Source organism: Chiloscyllium plagiosum, unplaced genomic scaffold (genome assembly GCF_037043375.1).
Source record: "Chiloscyllium plagiosum isolate Xiang-an unplaced genomic scaffold, Cpla_swu_hap1 HiC_scaffold_14, whole genome shotgun sequence".
In the NCBI taxonomy this organism is placed as follows: domain Eukaryota; kingdom Metazoa; phylum Chordata; class Chondrichthyes; order Orectolobiformes; family Hemiscylliidae; genus Chiloscyllium; species Chiloscyllium plagiosum.
Genome location: NW_028270152.1, coordinates 29,191,521 through 29,214,771, shown reverse-complemented (window position 1 = coordinate 29,214,771; position 23,251 = coordinate 29,191,521). Strand labels below are relative to the sequence as shown.

Below are 23,251 nucleotides of genomic sequence, written 5' to 3'. Positions count from 1 at the left end.
GAGAACACCTCTGGGACACCCGGACCAACCAACCCAACCACCCCGTGGCTCAACACTTCAACTCCCCCTCCCACTCCACCAAGGACATGCAGGTCCTTGGACTCCTCCATCGCAAGACCATAGCAACATGACGGCTGGAGGAAGAGCGCCTCATCTTCCGCCTAGGAACCCACCAACCAACAAGGATGAACTCAGATTTCTCCAGGTTCCTCATTTCCCCTCCCCCCACCTTGTCTCAGTCAAATCCCTCGAACTCAGCACCACCTTCCTAACCTGCAATCTTCTTCCTGACCTCTCCGCCCCCACCCCCACTCCGGCCTATCACCCACACATTAACCTCCTTCCACCTATCGCATTTCCAGTGCCCCTCCCCCGAGTCCCTCCTCCCTACCTTTTATCTTAGCCTGCTTGGCACACTCTCCTCATTCCTGAAGAAGGGCTCATGCCCGAAACGTCGATTCCCCTGCTCCTTGGATGCTGCCTGACCTGCTGCGCTTTTCCAGCTATATTCAATTTGTTAGTCAACAATATTAGATCTGTTTGGCATGTTGCATAGAAATCTACCCATTCATTCAGAAAGCAGTAGATCTCAACATCAGAAAAAGTGGTTGGTTTGATTTTATAAATCTCCTATTTCTTCCCAAAGTATACTTTCTGCAATTTTAGCAGTATAGCTCGACTGCTATATAGATTCTCCTGCTCCTTGGATGCTGCCTGACCTGCTGTGCTTTTTCAGCAACACATTTTCAGCTCTGATCTCCAGCATCTGCAGTCCTCACTTTTGCCTAACAAATTGAATATATTCAGATATAGGAGCAAAAGTTTCTTGAGGGTTCCCCTGTGTCTTTTTAATGCGTAGGTCACTGGCTGGTCAGCATTTATTGCCGAGCCAGAGTTGCCTTTCAAAGGTGGTGATGAGCTGCCTTCTTGAACTACTGCAGTTCACGTGCTATGGGTTGACCCACGATGCCCTTAGGGAGGGAATTCCAGGATTTTTATCCAGCAACAGTGAAGAAATAGCTTTTGCACTCTCCTTTGAACCAAGGTTCATCTCTTGGCTTGATAGTGATAGTTAGCTGGGGAAATGCCAGGCAGTGAGGTTGCAGACTGTGCTGGAGTATAAGTCTGCTGCTGCTGTTGGCCCACAATGTCTCATGGATGCCCAGACTTGAGCTGCCAGATCTGTTTGAAGTTTATCCCATTTAGCACACAACTCTATGGAGGCTATTCTCAATGTGAAGTTAGAACTTTGTCTCCACATGACTGTGCGGTGGCCACTCTTTCTGATACTCGCATGGACAGATGAATCTGCAGCTGGCAGATTGGTAAGGATGAGGTCAAGCATGTTTTTCCCCTCTTGTTGGTTCTCTCACCATCTGCGGCAGATCCAATCTAGCAGCTGTGTTCTTTCGGACTCAACCAGCTTAGAGTGACTCGGCGGCAACACTACATGTAGTGGACATTGAAATGCCCCACCCAGAGTACATTTTGCACCCTCAATGCTTCCTCCTAATGTTGATCAACATATATGAGTACTGATTCATCAGTCGAGGGAGGACTGTCCATGGTAACCAGCAGGAGGTTTCTTTGTCTATGTGGTCATGAGGTCAAGAGCCAATGTTGAGGATTCCCAGAAAAACTCCCGCTTAACTGTATACCATTGTGCTACCTGTACCTCTGCTGGGTCTGTTCTGCTGTTGGGACAGGACATATCAAGGGGTGGTGATGGTCATGGTGATGTCTAGAAGATTATCTATAAGGTATGACTCCGAGAGTATGACTATGTCAGGCTGTTGCTTGACTAGTCTGTGAGTCAACTCTCCCAATTTTAGCATTAGCTCCCAAATTTGCCAATTGGATAGAAAATTGGCTTGATGGTAGGAGACAGAGTGGTGGTGGAGGATTGTTTTTCAGACTGGAGGCCTCTGACCAGTGGTGTTCTGCAGGGATTGGTGCCGAGTCCACTGTTGCTTGACATTTATATAAACAATTTGGATGAGAATTTAGGAGGCATGGTTAGCAAGCTTGTGGATGACATTAAAATTGGTGGCATAGTGAACAGCAAAGAAGGCTACCTAGGGTTCTTGAGCAATTGGGTCAATGGGCTATGGAGTGGTAGATGGAGTTTAATTTGGATAAATGTGAGGTTTTGCATTGTGGTTAAATGAACAAAGGCAGGACTTATAAGTTAATGGTAGGGTCCTGGGTAGTGTTGTAGAACAGAGAGACCAAGGGGTTCAGGTCCATAGTTCTTTGAATGTTGCATCACAGGCAGACAGTGTGATTAAGATGGCATTTAGCACGTTTGCCTTCATTGTTCAGACCACTGAGTATTGCATTTGGAATATCAAGTTGTTGTTGTACAGACATTGGAGAGTCAAAGAGTGTGGTGCTAGAAAAGCACAGCTGGTCAGGCAGCATCTGAGGAGCAGGAGAGTCAAAGTTTCGGGCATAAGCCCTTCATCAGGAAGGTTAGTGAGCCCATTTTTGGAATACTGTGTACAATTCTGGTCCCCCTGCTATAAGAAGGATATTATTAAATTGGAGATGGTGCAGAAAAGACTCACAAAGAAGTTGCCAGGAGTTATAAGGAGGGGCTGGATAGGCTCAGACTTTTATCACTGGAGCGTAGGTGGATGAGACTTGACCTTATAGAGGTTTAGAAAATCATGAGGGACATAGATAAGATGAGTAGCAAAGATATTTTCTCTAGGGTAAGGGAGTTCAAAACCATAGGGCATATTTTTAAAGTGAGAGAAGAAGGATTTAGAAGGGACCTGAGGGGCAACTTTTCACAAGAGGATGGTTCGTGGCACAATGAACTACCAGAGGAAGTGGTAGATACAGGTACAGTTCCAACATTTAAAAGACATTTGGACAGTATATTAACAGGTAAGCTTTAGAGGGATATGGGTCAAATGGAAGCAAATGTGATTGGCATGGACAAGTTGGACTGAAGGGTCTGTTTCCGTGCTGTGCGTTGGTGAAGATGACTTTGCAAGGTCAACAGGGTGTTTCTTTTCTGTGGGGAGGTCGATGCCCGGTGGTCCATCTGGTTTCATTTCTTTTTTGAGACTTCATAGCGATTGATAGGGCAGTTGAGAGTCAACCACATTGCTGTAGGTCTGGAGTCATATGGACTCCAGCTTATGATGGCAGATTTCCTCCGTTGAAGGGATTAGTGAGCCAGATGGAATTTTTTCAATTATTGATAATGGTTTCATGGTCATCACTAGGTTCTTAATTCCAGATATTTTTTAACAAATTCAAATTCTACCATCTACCATTCAAACCTGGGTCCCCAGAACATCAGCTGAGTTTCTGGATTAATAGTTGAACAGTAATATCACGAGGCTTTTACCTCTCCATTAATTCATTTACACTATGTTTAAGTTATATCAAGGACAACAAGCTGCATTTATAGGGAGCAACACTAGCCAATTTTCAACTATTGCTCTGTTGCATTTTAAGCACTGAAAGCAACACATTTGTCTGCCTATCCAATGTATTTAGCTGTGCTCATCACAATGCATTGTACAGAATAGAATTGTAAAACTTTGAAAAGCTATGAAAATGTGCAAGCCTAAAAGGGTTTGAAGATAATCATGTATACAAAAGGATCTAAACCATTGAACTATGATTAAAACATCTTTGTGCCCTTCCTCTCCTGAATGAACCTGCATCTGGAAAAATAATTCATTTTTAAAAGTAGAAATCAATGCAATTTTAAATATTCTAGTGACACCATTTTATGAGTTTCCTTGGATTGTCCAAAATCAAAAAAGCAAGGCTTGGTGTTATTTTCAGAAATAAATTTAAGGCTTGCAGCCCATAATGTAGCAAAAATAACAGTAAGATATAAATGGTGTAAAAGCTCTGCTTACCACGCCTGGGAAGATTTTTTCGAGTTTCTCTACAGCAGCCAATGCTTTAGGTTTCCCACCATCAAAGCAATCTTCAAACTCATACAACGACTGCCGTACTGGGTTAGAATAGGACACTTTTGCATTGTCTACAAAAGTGATCTGCCTTACACCCCAGCCCTAAAGAGAATAGATAATAAACTATTTCAGAAGGAAGACAGTCTAATCAAGAAATTTGTTATGTAAAGCAGTAGTGCATTTAATGCACTAACGTCACATGGATGACAGTGGTTCCTGAAGTCAGCTCAGCACTCCCTTATCCTGGGCAGCTGGAATAGACAATAAATGCTCTCCTTACCAATGAAACACTCACTCCAGAGGTGAGCAATGGAGACAGTTAATGACAGTAATCAGAAACTCAAGACATTGACTAATTCTCTCCTAAAGATTCTCTGCAATTTTCAACACTTGCATTAAATTAAACAAATGCAAAAGAATTAGAAGGACATAGAAAACTTATTGAATTTAAAACAAAAGGTTATGTTCTGGAGTGCACCAGTGATAGGACCAGGGTTAATAACAACATTCAAAGGCATTCGGATCTATCTCTACAGAGGAAGTAAACTGTGGAGCAATGGGGAAAGGGCAGAGAAGCAAGTCTAATTGCATATCTCTTCCAAACAGTCAGCACCTTAACAATGGGCTTTGTGGCTTTTTTCAATGAGATTCAATAACATTTTTTTAAGCAAGTTTTTATTTAAGCCTAACCTCATCAACACGTTGCAGTTGCATGGAATAAATATCATACTCACACTTAAAACTCAAGCATGCATATAGTTGATGAAAAATAATTATTTTAAAATAAGGATGCTCAGCCCAGCAGGGATGACAAATGAAATGCTTTAAATCATATCCCACTGGTATTGATTATAGATTATACAACAGCTAACAGAAGATAAATGTGCATTTTTAATTAATTGATACTCTTAGAATTTTGACAGTACTTTATAAACTGCTAAACAGATTGATACATGCTGCCAAACATACTCAAGATTTACAACTTGATGGTGCATGGAGGTTGCAGTATATAAATCACTTTAGGTTTTCTCTCATAGGAATTTTGTAGTAAGAAACAAAATTATAATTTTAAAACAGTTTAATCACAGAAATCCTGATCTGACTGCAACAGGATACAAGTTTATCTTGGGTGGTGGCACAAAATGAGAGGTACCGGATTAACCAAAAGGCAAACAGACAACAAATGCAGTTTGTGATGAAAATCATCTTAAGAAAAAAAAACGCAATAGTAAAACATTAGCAAATAGTAAAACTCTTACCATTAGAGTCCGTGCTACATTGCAGCCCAGTGTACCAGCTCCAAGCAGCAAGCACCGAGTAGCCATAACATTTTCCAGACCAAGGGTTGGGACCAGACGCCAACGCATTAATTTAAGATTGAGATCAACTGATGATTCAGCCAGTCTTCAATAGAATAGAAAAACGATAATATATCTGAGTTCAGAAAAATATCTTCCTGAAACAATATTGTTTCAGGAAGATATTTTTCTGTATTATTTACAGATATCCAGATTAATTTAAAAGCATATTTTTGCAATGTTGTTTACAAAAAAACATGCACACCGCAAATTTCTCAAATGGCAATTATCAGCTTAAAATAAAGCTTGGCTGTTTTAAAAGCTTCAATACTCAATATTAGACTCACTGCATGTATGCAATTTAGTGGAAATGTCACATTTAAAACAATGTCTACAGATCTTGGAAGAGGCATCCATAATATGCAGGGTGATAAAGATGCCTCTGCTTGAAGACTGTTCACTTTACTGTGATATTTTACTTGGAAATTTTTTTTTGATTATGTAATACATATCAGATTGACTAATCATTAGGTATATGCTTAGGTATGTCACTGCTACTCTCTCCATGTATACGCAGATCCAAAAGGATTAATGCTGAAGGCTGTAACAATTTCATGAGTGATTTGGGATAAGGAACAGGATACATAGTAGCCAAACCTGTTGACAATACAACGATGGGAAAGAAATAAGCTGTGGGATGAACTCAAAGAGTAGGCAGTGGAAAAATGGAGATAAATGAATGGGTGAAAAATGGCAGATGAAGTATAATATGGGAAAATGAGAGGTTGTCCACTCTGGAAAGAATAGAAATGTTGAATATATTGCAAATGAAAAAATACTGCAGAATGCTGTAGTACAGAGGCATCTGAGTGCCTGTGTACATGAATCTTAAAATGTTAGATGTTGGTTGCAGCAAGTATTTTGGAAAATAAACATAATATTGGCATTTGTTGGAAGGGGAACAGAATATACAACTAGCAAACCCTTGCTGCTACTGCAGAGGGCATTGGTGAGACTGCATCGAGAACAGCATGTACAGATTTGGACTCCTTATTCAAGGAAGGATGGACTCACATTAGAGGCAGTCTAAAGATGATTTACAAGGCTGATTCTACAGACAAAGTATTTGCCTTATGAGATAAGGTTGAGAAGTTTGTGCTCTCTTATTGAAGTTTAGGAGAGTTTGACATGACTTTAATGAAACATTAAAGATTCTGACCAATTTTTGACCTTTTAGAAAAAGAGTTTAGGACTATTGGAGTCTGGCAGGAAATTGAAGGTTAGATGATGTGCTGTTGGACATCAAGGTGATCCACAATGAAAACATTTGCAGCAAGTGCTTGTAGTTCAAGGGACTTCAGACATGAGTTGTGGACCTGGAGCCTGAGCTGCAGACATTGTGCCACATCAGGGAGGGAGGATGCTCCTCGACGTATGCTCCAGAAGGTAGCCACGCCCTGCAGATTGGGTAATCTTAACTAGGTCTGCAATTAAGGACAGGAGAGCATGGTTATAGATCAGGTAGAAATGGCTCAAGAAGCCTCAGTCCCTTGCAATCCATCTACAGGAGAACAAAGACTGTAGAGAGGATGAGTGAATTGACCACAACACCATAATACAAGGAGCCATTCAAGTTGGGGGAGGAAATCGGAATGTATCCTTGAACAAGACAGCAAAATTAGGGGGAAGAGATAATATTCTCTGCAGAGGTAAGTGCAAGTGCTGAAAGCTGTGCTGCCAAGGTTAAGGCCATTTCCTTGGGACTGCACTAGAACATGGAAGGGCAGGGAAGGAGAGAGATCCAATTGTTGTCATCCAGGTTGGTAGCAACAACATTAATAAGAGTGGAAAGGAGGCTATGCTGCAAGATTTTCAACAGTTGGGAGGTAAATGAAAATATAAGGAGATAGTTTCAGGATAACTGCCTGTGTCACAGATGGAGCATAAATAAATTCACGGAGTTAAATGTGTGACTGAAAGATTGGTGTGCGAGGAATGGGTTTCATGTTTTGTTTTAAAAACATGCATTAATTGGACGTGGGTATTGCTGGCTCGACTAGCATTTATTGCTCATCCCTAGTTGCCCTCAAGGTGGTGGTGATGAGCTGCCTTCTTTAATGACTGCAGCCCATAGACTGTGCATAGACCACGTTGCTGTGAGGGAAGGCATTCCAGGAGTTTGACACACTTAAGAAATGACAATTATTTCCATGTCGGGCTTGCAGGGGAACTTGGAGATGGTGGTGTTTGCACGTATCTGTTGCCCTTGTTTACCTAGATGGAAGTAGCTGCAGGTTTGGAAGAAACTGTCTATGGAGACTTGTGAAGTTACACAGTGCACCTTGCAGGTGGCATACAATACTACAATTGGAGTTTAGAAGAATGAAACAAATAAGATTCTTACAGGGCTTAATGGGAAGATGCGGAGACGTTGCTGCTCTTGTGAGACAGTCTAGGACGAGCGGGAATAAGGAATAGCCCTTTTAAGAGAAGGAGAATTGTTATTTTTCTCAGAAGGGACTGAATCTGTGGAATGATTTATTGTAGAGGGCTGGCGAGTCTGGATCATTAGTACACAGACAGGAGGCTGGAAGGTCAACGCAGGCCAGGTAGCATCAGGAGGTGGAGAAGTCAACATTTCGGGTGTAACCCTTCTTCAGGACTGGGAGTGGGTGTAGGTAATCTGAAGAAGGGTTACGCCCGAAATGTCAACTTCTCCATCTCCTGATGCTGCCTGGCTTGCTGTGTTCTTCCAGCCTTCTGCCTGTCTACTTTGGATTCCAGCATCTGCAGTGTTTTTCTTTCTAACCGAGTCTGGGTCATTGAGCATATTCACAGTCGAGACAGATTTCTAACCAGTAAGGGAATCAAGGGTTGTGGGGAAAAGGTAGCAAAGTGGAGTTAAAGGTTACCAGATCAGCCAAAATGAGCCAAATGGTCAAGTTCTGTTCCTATGTCTGAGGGAGTTCAGGTTACAATGAGGTCAGCCATGATCTTAGTGAAGAGGAGAGCAGGATCAAGGATCCAAATGGCCTACTTCACATGATCTACTGTAGACTTTCTAACAGGTCTGAGTAGTTTATATGAGGATTCCTGATTCATATCCAAGCCTGGATAAGAGATGCTAATTTACCTCTTTGGATCCATACATTCACTAAGATTAACCATCCTCGGACCCAGGCTTCCTTTCTGATTTTTCTCCCAACCAACACATTTCGGACAATCTGTAAATTCATTGTAAGTAGGTTAGGGTTGCCCAACTTTGAAACTTCGAAATTAAAAAACACAATGGTGAGAATTTACAAGAAATCATTTAAAGAAATAAACTTAACATTTTGAGGAATCATTGCCTAAATGAAACTAAGAAGTGGCCCCATCTGAGCCCCAAACTCTGTCTTTCAGATGATCAATCTGTTCATTTTCTGTTTTTCACTTCAGCATTCCACTATTTTCTTTTCTTTATAAACAGGTTTGGCTTTTCTCCTGACAGCATTACAGTTTTTTTAAACTGATCTTGGCAGGGTGGCACGGTGGCTCAGTGGTTAGCACTGCTGCCTCACAGCACTAGGGACCCAGGTTCAATTCCCGCCTCGGGCAACTGTTTGCACATTCTCCCAGTGTCTATGTGGGTTTCCTCTGGGTGCTCCGGTTTCCTCCTACAGTCCACAGATGTGCAGGTTAGGTGAACTGGCCATGTTAAATTGCCTGTAGTTAAGTGCATTAGTCAGAGGGGAATGGGTCTGCATGGGTTGCTCTTCGGAGGGTCGGGGTGAACGGGTTGGGCTGAAGGGCCTGTTTCCACACTGTAGGGAATCTAATCTAAAAAAATGTCTAAATGTTTAACAGTTTCCAAATTTATAAAGGTTTAGAACTGCTGAATTTCATTCTAGTATAACTCTTGTTGCTGAAACACCAGGAAGTGCTTTAATGCACTAAGCATCCTTAGTTACACAACATTCTTATCTTTCAATCTTCCCAATACATGGCAAAGGTTCCAGAAGTATGTATTTTCACCTATTCTGAGCTCAGTGATTTTATCATTAAGTATTATACCCACAATTGCCTTGTTGTGTTAATCAGCTTGTCTATGAATTTGACTATTAGCCCCAGTCACTCTGCACACTGGGATGAGATGGCTTTTTTTTTGTTTCCATAAAATGCACATGATTGGTAAGCCATGTAATATTCAGGAATATCGATGCAACAATTCAAGGGTGTCCTGAATTTGCTATCCATTTGTATTTCCAATAGGTGTGCAGCTATTAAGTCACAGGAGATTCAACTATTTTATCATGCAGCAGACAGAAAGGAGTGATCAGTAACACAATGTCACCACCTACTTCCATGAATAGTGCATCAAGAAATCTTTAATGGTATTGAGAACACAGCAGAAACTTTTAACACTCTTTTCACTTCATTGGCCTGGAGTTTGCAGCCAGATGTGAATCAAGGGCACTCAATGATGACCTTGAAGAAAGCAATCTTCTAGAGGATGGTTTTCCCTTCTCCCAATACCAATTCCAATCTGGCACCCAGTCAAAAGTATGTCTTTGTATGCAGCAGCAATGATGTCAATGGGCTGGTAGACAACCAATCGTCTTGCAGTAGTCATATTCAACAAACCAAGATGTTAAAAAAGCAATTCCTATCCTTCACTTTTAATTTAAAATCTCTGATAATCTACTAAGAATCATTTATTTAACTAAAGTAATCTTCGCAAAATAAGATCTCTCTTAAATGGGCCAGTGAGTTTGTTTAGTAATAATTCTGAAGCTACTATGCACTTAAAAATCCACTTACATTTGTTCTACCAGGCTTAACATTTCAAGGTATATCAAAAGGTGGGACCTAAACAGAGTCGAAGTAGGAGCTCTCTTTGATTCATGACTGTCTCTTTCAACCCTGTTCATGGTGAATTTTGATACCACTATTGCAATAATACTCCAATTACCATATACGCTTATGAAAGAAACTTCATTCAACTCTTCTCAGCAGTCCTGATCTTTAATTACCTGTGACTGATGCTGTCTGTGGAAGTTTTACTTCAAAGATGATGCTGTGCTGGGTGTCCCTGACTCCTTGCATAGTTCGGTCTCTGAAACAGAGAACTTCAAGTGTGTCCAGAAAGCTGCCCCTGTCATCCCAAAGAAAAGTAACTACTGAATTATTCCCGAAAAGAAATAAGATTTTCATTTACATACTATATTTCATGACCTCACAATGTCCAAAGTACTTTACAAACAAGATATAGTAAATGTTGTAATGCAAAAATCACAGCAGTCAACTCACACCACACAAACAGCAATATGATAATGAGCAGACGATGGTTTGGTTGAATTTTAAATGTTGGTACAGAGGATGGGGAAAGCTTCTTTGTTCGCCGTCCTAATAACACCATGTGATCTTTTACACTTACCTGTAAATACAGATGAGACTGTAGCTTATCGTCACACCTGAAAAATGGCACTGTCCGACAGTACAGCTCTCCCTCAAAATTTCATTAAAGCAGCAGCTATATTTTATGTTTTAAGGCTTGATGATGGGACTTGAAGTCTCAGCATTCATACATAGACACCAAAGTGCTGTCACTGAGCTGCGGCTAACACTCAACATTCGAAAATAATGAGAAAGGCCCAACGTTAACATCTTTTGGAACTTAAGGCGTCAAGATTAATGACAAGTTAACAGAAAGTAACGACCGTGAGAGTGTACAGGGTTGTCACAATTATCAGAATTTTTAAAAAATGCAAGATGTTTTATATTAGTGCATCAGTAACATCAGAAAAGCATCTTGCATCTATAATCATAAAAAAGAAATAATAGTTCTTTATTATGAGGGAAGCAAGTTATTTTCAAACAGCAATTTGGCATTTTTTTTATTATCAACACTTCTAATAAAACCCTTACGACTGTTAAAAGTAATGAGGCAGCAAGCAAAGCTCTCTCTCTAGATTTGAGGCGGCAGCAGCAAATTAGCAAATACAAGTAAAATTAAATGCTAGATTCTGAACCAAACAGAAAATGTTGGAGAAATTCAGCAGGTCTGGAAGTATCTGATGAGAGAGAAACAGAGTTAACATTTCAAACCCAGTAAGACTCTTCTTCAAAACTCTGTTCTGAATCCCAGTTCTGAAGAGTCGTCATACTGGTGAAACAATAATGCGGTTATTCTCTCTCCAGAGAGCTAGATTAGCAATGGACACAATATAAGGAAGCAATGCAGGGTGGGGAGGGGAAAGATGGCAGGGAGTACTACTCACTGATGGTCACAAAATAAACTAAATGATGTATTTTTCACAGACATAATGAGTAAAATTTGACAACTGCTACAGAACAATTCATACCAGCTGAGCCACATGAATTAGCTTTACAATATTATCCATTTCACATCAAATTAACAGTTGCCTTTTATTTTGTATATTACCTTCTAAATGTAGGTTTGTTTTCCTTTAATTAACAACCCTTTTCCTGAAAAAAATCCTTTCCAAAACACACATTAGAAAAGGACAATATAAATGATAAAATAATTACTGTACCAGTTGTAGGCTACAAGCATCAGGAAGTTTCGCAAAGGCCATCCTGGATACTGGGTTAATGTACAAGGATCATAGACACCAATTGTAACCTACAGAAAAAAACAACATTTAACAGGAAGTAGCTGCCAAAGCATTCATAAGAAATGAAAATGATAACAGTAACAGTTTAAAGTAGTTTGTTACAAGTTGGTACTTTAGAATTCAAAATGTTCCCATGGATACTGAGGAAATCTTCTTTATTAGTCTTCATAATAATGCCATAGCATCTTTTACATTAACCTGTAAATACAGGTGAAACTAGCTTATTGTCGCAGCTGAAAAATAGCACTGTCCGACAGTGCAAGTCTCCCTCTAAAATTTCACTAAAGCGGCAGCTATATTTTATGTTTAAGTCTCGATGATGGGACTTGAAGCCACAGCATTCATACCTAGAGACCAAAGTGCTGTCACTGAACTGCGGCTAACATTCAACATTCAAACATAACGAGAAAGACCCATCATTATCCCCTTTTGGAACGTAAGCTGTCAAGATTAGTGACAAGTTAACTGAAAATAACAACCGTGTAAGAGTGCGTGGCCTTTCACAATTTTCAGAATTTAAAAAAAATACATGTTGCTATTACATTTATAAGATAATTGGATATTTTACTAAATTCAAATTATTTTTTAAAATTGCTAAGTAATGTACTCTTGGCAGCCCACAAGCCTACCCAGAATTCAGGTTTTTTTAAAGCTGATTGTGCTCACTTTAAACACTTGCAAATTTGAAATCTTTGGTAAAAAGTTAAATAGTTTAGCACATGCATATGTTATACAAATAGAGGGTGATTTTCATATTTGCCAATGTACAATCAGTGAACTTTGTTTGGAGGAGCAAGATGGTGGTGGTCACTTTCCTTTGCAAAGTGTTGAGTACTGGCTGAGAATTTGAATGGAACAATAAGTACAAGAACTTCCTGAACTGCACAATTTAAGGAATGACTATTCAATGATATATTGCTACATGTACAAAGTTAAAAATCACACAACACCAGGTTATCGTCCAACAGGTTTAATTGGAAGCACACTAGCTTTCGGAGCGACACTCCTTCATCAGGAGGTAGTGGAGGGCTCAATCCTAACACACAGAATTTATAGCAAAAATTTACAGTGTGATGTAACTGAAATTATACATTGAAAAATTGATTGTCTGTTAAGCCTTTCATCTGTTAGAATACAGTGATAGTCTCACTTCTTTCATGTGTAAATCACAAAACCTTTTTTATGAAAAAGTTGCATTCTCAGGTTAGCTGTTAACAATGGTGATAGCTAGACAATATGTTGAAGGTGTTGGCCCCTGTGTTCTCTGTCTATGCCATGATGTTTAGATTGATTCTAATCTAAAAAGTGAGATAACGGGGTTTAACATAAATTAATGCAGTTTTTGAGCTCAGAGTTCTACATGAATGCATGCAGTTTTTGAGCAAAGTACAATGCAACCCTGCAAATACAAATTCACCCCACAGCAGGGTGGCACAATGGTTAGCACTGCTGCCTCACAGCGCCAGAAACCCAGGTTCAATTCCCGACTCAGGCGACTGACTGTGTGGAGTTTGCACATTCTCCCCGTGTCTGCGTGGGTTTCCTCCGGGTGCTCCAGTTTCCTCCCACAGTCCAAAAATGTGCATGTTACGTGAATTGGCCACGCTAAATTGCCCGTAGTGTTAGATGTAGAGGTAAATGTAGGGGAATGGGTATGGGTGGGTGCGCTTCGGCGGGTCGGTGTGGACTTGTTGGGCCGAAGGGCTTGTTTCCAGACTGTAAGTAATCTAATCGAATCTAAAATATATGTGTGCATGTGGGTCTTTGTTGGTCTGTGTGTGTGTGTGTCTGTCTGGGTTGGGGGTTGGGAGTGTGAGAAAGTGTGTGTATGTGTAGTGAGTGCAGAGTGTCTTAAGTCTGTGAGGGGGTACATGTGAGAGTGTGTCTCTATCTGTAAGGGTGTGTGTGGGTGTCTGTATACACACATACACACACATACACGCACACTGACACCCACACTGTTGGAATATAACCTGGTGTTGTGTGATTTTTAACTTTGTACACCCTAGTCCAACACTGGCATCTCCAAATCATTGCTACATGTATGCAGTGTTATTTACAGTAGAACAAGTTGAACTTGCTCAGACAGGCACCTCTATGTCAGATCAAGTGATTGCATCACTGCAGAGGGTATCTACTTGACAGATGAATGATTTCAGCAAGAAAAGGTTGAATGCCATTTACAAAGTTACACAGAGTCACACCCAGTATGAACAAGCTGCTCAGAAAACTCAAAACCATCTTCAGTCACCCAATCATTTCTCCACTATACATCTAATCCTTGGATGTAAATTTGTACCTTGGTCTGACCTTTGAAAAATTCATTCCAGTTTCTCAAAGAGGCCAACGAAACAGAATCTTCCTTGTACTTGACCAGAAAATAGGGAACTGCCGTAACTTCCTCCTTTTGACAAAGTTCATCATAAGCATCTTGCAATGCCTGGATCTGTTCAGATAACAGCATAAAAGAAATCAGCAAACCAATACATGCAGTTTTACTTCAGACTTTACATTGATAGAATTTGCAAGACAGCACCACAGGAGCCCCTCTGGCCAGGGTAATGGAGTACTGTCATCAGCTGCTTCATCAATGGCCTTCCTTCCTTTCAAACAGCTGAAAATGGGATGCTCGATAAATACTACACAACGTTCAGTTACATTTACAGTTAAATGTATTTCTATGCTTTCGTACAGTGGAAACTGGTTAGTGTCAGGCTTCAGCTGGTAAATGGAAAACAGCTCACAGAATTAGAGAACGATTACAGCACAGGAGGAAGCCAGTCACCAAGTCAGGTCTGTGCCAAATCTGAGCAACTCAGCTGATCTCAATTTCTGCCCTTTTCCTGTAGCTCCGCAAATTTCCTCTCTTCAGGTACACATGCAGTTTCAATTCGGACAAGACAGATATGAGGCAATGACCATGTCCAATAAGAGATAATCTAATCCCCTCTCCATGAAATTCAACAACATTACCATAATTGAATCCCACATTATCAAAACCCGGGACATCATCAATGACCAGAAATAAAACTGGCCTAGCCATGTAGTTATTATGGCTACAACAACAGGTCAAAGGTTGAGAATTTCTACCAGGAATAATTTATCTCCTGACCTACAAAGCCCGCTGAGGACCTACAATGCATGAGTCAGGAATTAGGGTGTCACAGAATGCTGTCCTCTGTGGCTGAATGAGTGCAGTTCCAACAAAACACAAGGAACTCAACACCATCCAGAAAAAAGCAATTGTCACTCCACTGACCACTTCAACCATTCACTCTCTCTACCACCAGTGCAATAGAAGAGTGGAGATCTACAAGATGTACTGCAGCAAATACCTGCCACTGAGAAGAACAAAGCGGATGCATTACAATATTTAAACTCTCCTGCAAAGCACGCACTGTAATGTGGAAATACATCACCATTTCTTCATTAATGCTGGATTAAAATGTGGGGGTACTAATCCTCAGATGGGCTAAAACAATTTGAGAAGATTGCTCGCTAGCAACTCCTTGAGGATAAGGAAGGACAACAAATGCTGACCTTGCCTGTGACACCCATCACACGAATAAAAACTCAAACTGAATTTTTACCTCAGGGAGCAACTGAAGATTCAAGCCCAATTTTAAGCCATTACATTAGCACTAGTAGTAAAATGTCTTTCTGGAAAAACACAGCAGGCCAGGCAGCATCCGAGGAGCAGGAGAATTGACGTTTTGGGCATAAGCCCTTCTTCAGGAAGAAGGGGGGATTATGCCCGAAATGTCGATTCTCCTGCTCATCGGATGCTGCTTGGCCTGCTGTGTTTTTCCAGTACCACATTTTTCTACTCTGGTACTCCAGCATCTGCAGTCTTCACTTTCTCCCACTAGTAGTAAAAACCCACTTCAAAGCATAAGTCCACAAATGGGAGGATAGACAGCAGGGGTCTTGCTCACTTGATAGTTCACGCGTACATCCAATAATTAACCAAACAACACAAACCGTACAGGACTGTGTTCAATTTCAAATCCATGCCAGCTGAGCTTTTTAAAATCTAGATGTCAGACCTGGAGATATGAGACAGGACAAAGTTCCCAATTTGAGCACTATTCAATTACCTCACAAAAGCTGCAAGCTTCAGATGCTGAGAGAGTAAAGTATTGAACCCCTGACCTTTTTCCTCTAACCCATCAATCCTGCCAAGGTTCCATCCACCTACCAGTAGATCGTCCAGCCTCTGCACCCCTCTTGGAGCCATCCCCTTCATGCACAGTCACTCCCTTCCCTTCCCCAATTTCTGCATTAATCTCCACCTGGTTCATCACCTTCCTCATTCCTTCCCACTTGCCTGCCCTCTCATGATCCCCCTTCCCCCGATCCCTAAGCTTCACTTTCACCACCCACAATCTCAGTCCCTTAGCTTCCCTACCTGCAGTCTCCCCACTCTCCACCAGCTCCTTTCTCTATGCCCTTGTTTTCCCTTAGTTCGGTGTTTACCTACTAAATACCTACCACTTCTATTTTCTGTCTCCTCTACTTGAGTTCCTCCTGTCTCTACATCTTTCCCTATTTCTTCACCTTTACCTACTTGCCAGCAGGTGCTGTTAAGTCATTACATCACATTCAGAAATACACATTTTTAAAAATTCACTCATAGGATGTAGATCCCGCCAGCTGGACAACACTTATTGCTCATCCCTGGTTATCCTTGATATGATGGTGACGAGCTGCCTTCTTGAATCACTGCAGTCCATGTGCTTAGGTTGACCCACAATGTCATTAGGGAGGGAATTGCAGGATTTGACCCAGCAATAGTGAAGAAACGGTGATATGTTCCCAAGTCAGGATGGTGAGTCTTGGAGGGGAACCTTCAAATGATAGCATTCCCATGTACCTGCTGCCGTTATCCTTCTAGATGACAGCAGTTATGGGTTTGGAACGCACTGTCTAATGAGTATCCTTTAAGTGGTACACACTGCTCTTAGGAAGCCATTGGTGATGTAGGAATTGGATGCTTGCAGATATGGTGCCAATCAAACAGGTTGCTTTGTTCTGGATGGTGTCAAGTTCCTTCAATGTTCTTGGAGCTGCACAGATCGAGACAAGTGGGGGGTATTCCATCAAGCTCCTGACTTGTGCCTAACAGATGATTGCATAGGCTTTCAGGAGTCCTAGCCTTTGAGCTGGTCTTGTAGCTAAAGTAACTTTAGAGCTAGAATTTCTGGTCAATGGTAACCTCCAGGATGCTGATCATGTGGGATTTAGTAGTAGTAATGCCACTGAATTTCAACGGGTGATAATTAGACTCTCTCTTGTTGGAAATGGTCATTTGTGACTCATGTTACTTATCACTTTTCAGCTCTTGCCTGGATACTTTCTAGACCTTGCTGGCTTTGGATGTGGACTGCTTCAGCATTTGAGTCATTCTGCAATACTCTGACCTTCTGATGGACGGGAGGTCATTGATAAAGCAGCTGAAGATTGTTTGACCTAGGACAATACTCTGAGGAACACCTATAGTGATGTTCTGGAGCTGAGATGATTGATCTCCAACAACCAGAATCATCATCTTATTTGCCAGTGATGAATCCAACTAACAGAGCTTTCCCAGTGATTTCTGTTTTGCTAGGGCTTCTTGAAGACACAATCAAATGCAACCCTGATGTCAAAAGCAGTAACTCTCACCTGACTTCTGGATTTCAGCTCTTTCATCCGTGTTTGAACCAAGATTTTAATGAGGTCAGGAGCTGAGCGGCCTTGGCAGAAGCCAAATTGGGTGTCACTGAGCAGGTTGTTGCTGGTCAAGTGCTGCTGATAGCACTGTTGACAACACTTTCAATTACTTTACTGATGATCGACAGTAGATTGATGGAGTGCTAACTGGCCAGGTTGGATTTGTACTGCTTTCTGTACAGGGCATACCTTGGCAATTTTCTACACTGTCAGGTAAGTATCAGTATTGCAGTTTTACTGATAGAGCTTGGCTAGGGGAGTGGCAAGTTCTGAAGCACAGGTATTCAGTACTATTGCTGGAAAGTTGTCAGGGCCCATAGCCTTTGCAGTATCCAACCATTTCTTGATGTCACATGGAGTGAATCAAATGGCTGAAGATTAGCACCAGCAATGCTAAAGGACCTCTGGAGGAGGCTAAATACAGCTGTCAAGGTGAAAATATTCACCAGCAATGGTATAAAAGCATTAGCTGAGTGGGGAAGAGAAGAAAACTGATAAGAATCTTTCTGTAAAAGCCTATCAATATAATTAGCTATTTTTATCCATCACACATTTATAGCACAGCAAAGCGATTTCGTAAACCATTCACCTCTCAGGTTCACCAATTTCAAAGAGTGAAAGCAAGAAGTCATTTCATTAAATAATAAAATTATATCAATTTTATTCAAGATTTTTGAGTAATATTTTCAAAATGAGAAATGTACCGACAGGTAAGGCTGAATTTTATTAAAATGAATTAAGACAAACTCAAAATATGTTGCCAGTGTCTGACTTTGAGGCAGAAGCATTATTAAAATTTGAAAAGTGTTTGATGAAGAAGGAAAAGATTCACATTGTGGCTTCCCTTCTTAAATACCTGACAGGTGGAGAACTTTTCCGCCAAGCTGGCCGGTTGCTGCGATATGGTTATCCCCTCAGAGAAGCACAATGCTGGAAATGCGAACCAATAGTAGAAATGATACTTTTTTAAATCCTGTAAAAGATAGTTTCAATGAAACAAGTGCGTCACGATTAACAGTATTAAAAATTAACAGCAATTTTAAACATGTAAAGTATTTCTCAATCTCACACAAACATCTAATCAACATGAACCGAGCCGGGTACTTTGTTTATGGTGTGAGGAAGCAAAATGAAAGAGGTGAACTCATCAATTATGTGATGCGTGTGAAAAGAGCAATACCCTGCCTCACCATTTTCATATATGCATTTCCAGAAAAATTATTAGAATTGTCTTGCTTCCATAACAGAGGGTGTTAAAAATCAACTTTGAGTTTCAGAATGAATTTCTGTCATAACATGGACAGAGATCAGCTAACTGCACACACTTCCAGATGATCCTCAGACCTTCCTAGTTTACATGGCTGAGACACTCATGTCTATAACTTTCATTCCCCTCAAAAGAAAACAAAATTATGCTTCCAAAGCATAAGTTTACCATTGCATAACCAGTGGTCATGTTTTCCTAGGACAGAAATGGATGAACAGAGATGAATATGATAGCAAATGGTATTTTCTCTTAGAGACTAGGTGGGTCTTGTTTATAATTAAGCTAAAGTCAGTGCAGATAGCACCCTCTCAGTTGCAACTAATGGCCTGACAGGAAATTGGGAAGGGTGGTAAAGGGAAAATTTTACAAGCATGTCAAAAGCTTAGCCAAAGTGTTGAATGTTTTGACTATGAACTCTCTTATTTACAAAAGCTTTCAATATCGCCACAGGAGTGTGGTTTCCTAGTTTAAATTGTTATTTTGAAAGAAGTCATTATTCATCTATTTGTTTAGGACTAACTGAAAACATTAAGTTTTAGTTATCATATTTTAATATAAATTTTTCAAGGTAATTAACCATTGAGGCAAAGTAGAAGCTTCACAGCTGGCAATTTACTCTGCATCATAAAATGCTCAATCTACTTAAATGACTATCGTTAAATCTTTGTCCCTTGTTAATCTGTTTTACAAGTACATATCGTTCCCATCTAAATTTAAATAATTCAGAAACTACTGCCATCTCAACCACATGCAAGATAAAAATAATTCCAAAAATGTTGGCAAGAACTATTCAAATATAATAGTCCTGGGATTAAAATACTTAAATTATCTTCCGTTTCAAATCTGAGCTCTGAAAATAGAAAACTTTTTGAGGGAGAATTCAAAAGTAGCAGACTAGGGCGAAGCTCAGGAGATTGAGAGCAAACTGAGTACTGCATTTGTAGAAGTCTGAAAAATAAATATAGGAAATGTCAAATTGAATAAAGCGAAGTACAGGAAAGAAGCAAAACTTAAATCCTAAGTTTCTGAGCAAAGGTGGACTTTCTGGAAGAACCCAACTGAAAAAAACTTCAAACGAAGTAAGGCCTGTTTACATTTCAGTTTAAATAGTTCAACAAATTCTATATCTCTCATCTGTTAAGAAACGTTAATTGCTGATGAATAACATGGTTGGTGAAAAAAATCACAAAGAATGTTGCTTAGTTCTGGTTTCAAATATGCTTTGGACAATTTGACAGCTTGTTTTCATGGAAGTTGATCATCTGTAATGTTAGTTTTCCCAACTGTTTATTAAAAGTTAGATAATTAAACAAATCAGCAGAGTTAACTATGTACTTCATGATTATTTGAGCTATTTCAAAATTTGACAAAAAACAATGGTGCTATTGACAGAGAGGTGAGATTTTAACTCATTCAAAACCAACTATTTGCAGAGATGAAATAAGGTCAATGTGTGCAACAAAAAATAAGTTTGATTATTGTAACTGTATAGATACGTAGATAGGCTAAGGAGATGTTCTTGCTTTAATTTTGATCACAGGTCTCAGTTCTGATTTAGAGGGAGATAATCAAGTCGACTCCAAGATCAGAATACAATTTCAGCTGACACTACAGTGCCATGCTCTGACAGCATTGCAAATATGAGAGATTGCCCTTTAGATAAACAAAGAACCTATCTAGTCTACTGGTTTAGGCTGACATTGAAGATCACATACAATGATTTGAAAAACATCAGATATCACCACCAAGATATATGTGCACCATTCACATGCCAGGTGAAAGTGAGAACTGCTGATGCTGGAGATTAGAGTGAAGAGTGTGGTGCTGGAAAAGCACGGCAGGTTAGACAGCATCAGAGGAGCAGGAGAATCGACGTTCCGGGCAAAAGCCCCACATCAGCCATTCACATGCCAATTGAATTCTAGCACCCCACCCCTGAGATACAAGGTCATGGGTTCAAACCCAACTCCTAAGACTTGAGCAAACAATCTTGACTTAGATCATCTCAGCACAATACCAAGTATGTATTTAATTTTCAGAAGTGCACTTTGAAGTACCATATCATCTGTCTGTGCACATGGATGTAAGAAACACCCAAGCCAGTACTTGAAGAGCAGGATTTCTTTAGGACTCCAGTGAATATTCTTTTATCAATCCAAAACTCAAATCAGACACATTGGTTAATTGGTGTTTATGGGACACTAGCTGGTGTATTTGTCCAGCTGACAACAGTGACTACAGGTCAAAAGCAATTAATTGGCTGTGAAACATTTTGTGATTCCTTGGGACCATGAAAGGAATGCATGCTACTTCTGCCTGACAGTGTCTATGTAAACATTCTTTTTACTGCTAAACATAAATGAACTGCTCATATAACACATTGCTAAAGAGATCTTTGATATTGTCCTAAAAATGTAGTTGCATATCAATTTTTTTTTAAAAGTGTGAGTTGGTCTGATAAGATAAGCAACTGAATAAATGCATCTCTACAAAATTACAACAGTTATGTGTAACATTGTATAAGGAAACTGATCCTGAATTATGAATAATAGGAATTAATTAATCACGTCTTAGAACGGAAAACAGATTTAAAACTTGCTTATAGTTTCCGCTAACATATTTTCATAGTCTTCTATGAAATGACAATGTATTATATTGTGATCTTTTAAAATAAAAAGATACTTACTGCAAAAGTCAACAAAAGAAACGTATTCAACAAAGAAGGATCTTCAATTGCTCTGCCAGATTTTATAGCATCCCAAATCTGCAAGAGATAATGTGACATGAAGCAGGACAAACATTGATTGGAGAATAGTTCTCAACCAAAGATGTACTACAATGGAGTTCAATTTGATGAATTCTCAGCACACAAACACATGGCTGATAAGCTAAATAGACCATTTCAAGATTACATGATTTAAATTATAGGTGAAAATATTTCACAGCGTCCAGTTTCAAATATATGTATAGAGAAGGAAAGGGCGAAGCATAATTTCACTCCCGCTGCTCTTTTATATACTGTGCCTAGTAACTAGGAGTCAAAAAGTCATAGAGTCATAGAGATGTACAGCACTGAAACAGATATGGTGCTGGAAAAGCACAGCAGTTCAGGCAGCATCCAAGGAGCAGGAAAGTCGATGCTTCGGGCATAAGCTCTTCATCAGGAACTCATGATGAAGGGCTTATACCCAAAATGTCGATTCCTCTGCTCCTCAGATGCTTCCTGACCTGCTGTGCTTTTCCAGCACCACACTTTTTGACTCTGATTCTAAAACATCTGCAGTCCTCACTTTCTCTGAGTAACTAGCTTGGTTCATCTTTGGTACGACATTTTACTCTGTAGTAGCTTACACTGCTGCCATAAGAGAATCACTTAAAATAAAAACATTAATTCTGATCACATTAAATTCATGTTGGAGTTACAGCACTGATTTGTGGTCTCTCGTAAACAAAGTAACAAAAGTTTGTGAAAAGGGCAATTGAGTTAACATAGTTCCTAAGTATTTAATTATCAATGCAAATTTGGCAAATCTGAGTTCACAAGAGGCTATCAATTCACAATCTGGTATCACACAAGACATCATCTGCTCTCTCTACATTCTAAGTATGGGTAAACAATCACAACCATCATTTTTGTCATTCAGGGCAGATGCTCACCTCTTGTTTTTGTAGGACAGCTTATCCAAACCATGTAAGGTAAATGGCAGTAAGGGACTAAGGATGACTTTCCTCAAGGAACATTGAAGTAAATAAATTAAATTTCTAAAAATCTGACCAACACCCCTTACATTTATACATCTTAAAAACACAAACACCTGACCATCAATGAAGAAAGAATGTTCTCTTTTGAAACTCACCTCCTTTCCCACTTGCTCGAGCAAAGCCTTTTTATCAGTGGATTTAAATGACTGGAAGGTGTTGGTATTATACAGAGTGCCGAAAGCAGGGCAACACCGAGGTGGGGTCACAGCGTTCCTAGTGAACATGCAAAATTATTTTCTTACACCAGTAAGAAGAACGTTGATAGCACTTTACTTGCTCCAGATGCATGATATTTAGCCTGAATTCAACTATACTTCTGAAGGTCCCTTAATTATAGACCGAAGAGACCCATTAGGTCATTGAACAATGTTGACTATATTAATGACTGACAATAAAATGGAGCTTGAAAGAGTTTCCTGGTAGACAATGTTTTCCTGCAAGTGATAATTGACAAATGGGCTTTTGCCCGAAACGTCGATTTTCCTGCTCCTCGGATGCTACCTGACCGGCTGTGCTTTTCCAGCACTACTCTAATGTAGAAAATGATATTATTGCCAGAAGTACATTTCAACTAATGCACTGAATTTGACAGTGTTTACTCATGAAATACACAAAGTTCAATGCAGACTTGACAGGGTAGATACAGAGGGGCTG

General features: G+C 40.0%; 1 protein-coding gene across 2 annotated transcripts in view; it reads right to left on the bottom strand.

Annotated features, from left to right (window-relative positions):
- The window catches only part of atg7 (ATG7 autophagy related 7 homolog (S. cerevisiae)), a 141,065-nt gene that overhangs the window by 115,130 nt on the left and 2,684 nt on the right, over nt 1-23,251 (bottom strand). For both annotated transcript variants that reach the window (XM_087994249.1, XM_043707933.2), the window contains exons 3-11: nt 22,693-22,810; nt 21,522-21,599; nt 18,425-18,541; nt 14,156-14,302; nt 11,776-11,864; nt 10,252-10,373; nt 8,373-8,463; nt 5,201-5,345; nt 3,885-4,043 (exon numbers count right to left, since the gene is read on the bottom strand). In XM_087994249.1, coding sequence (XP_087850375.1) covers nt 3,885-4,043; nt 5,201-5,345; nt 8,373-8,463; nt 10,252-10,373; nt 11,776-11,864; nt 14,156-14,302; nt 18,425-18,541; nt 21,522-21,599; nt 22,693-22,810 — 1,066 coding nt within the window. The remainder of the gene's footprint in view (nt 1-3,884; nt 4,044-5,200; nt 5,346-8,372; nt 8,464-10,251; nt 10,374-11,775; nt 11,865-14,155; nt 14,303-18,424; nt 18,542-21,521; nt 21,600-22,692; nt 22,811-23,251) is intronic.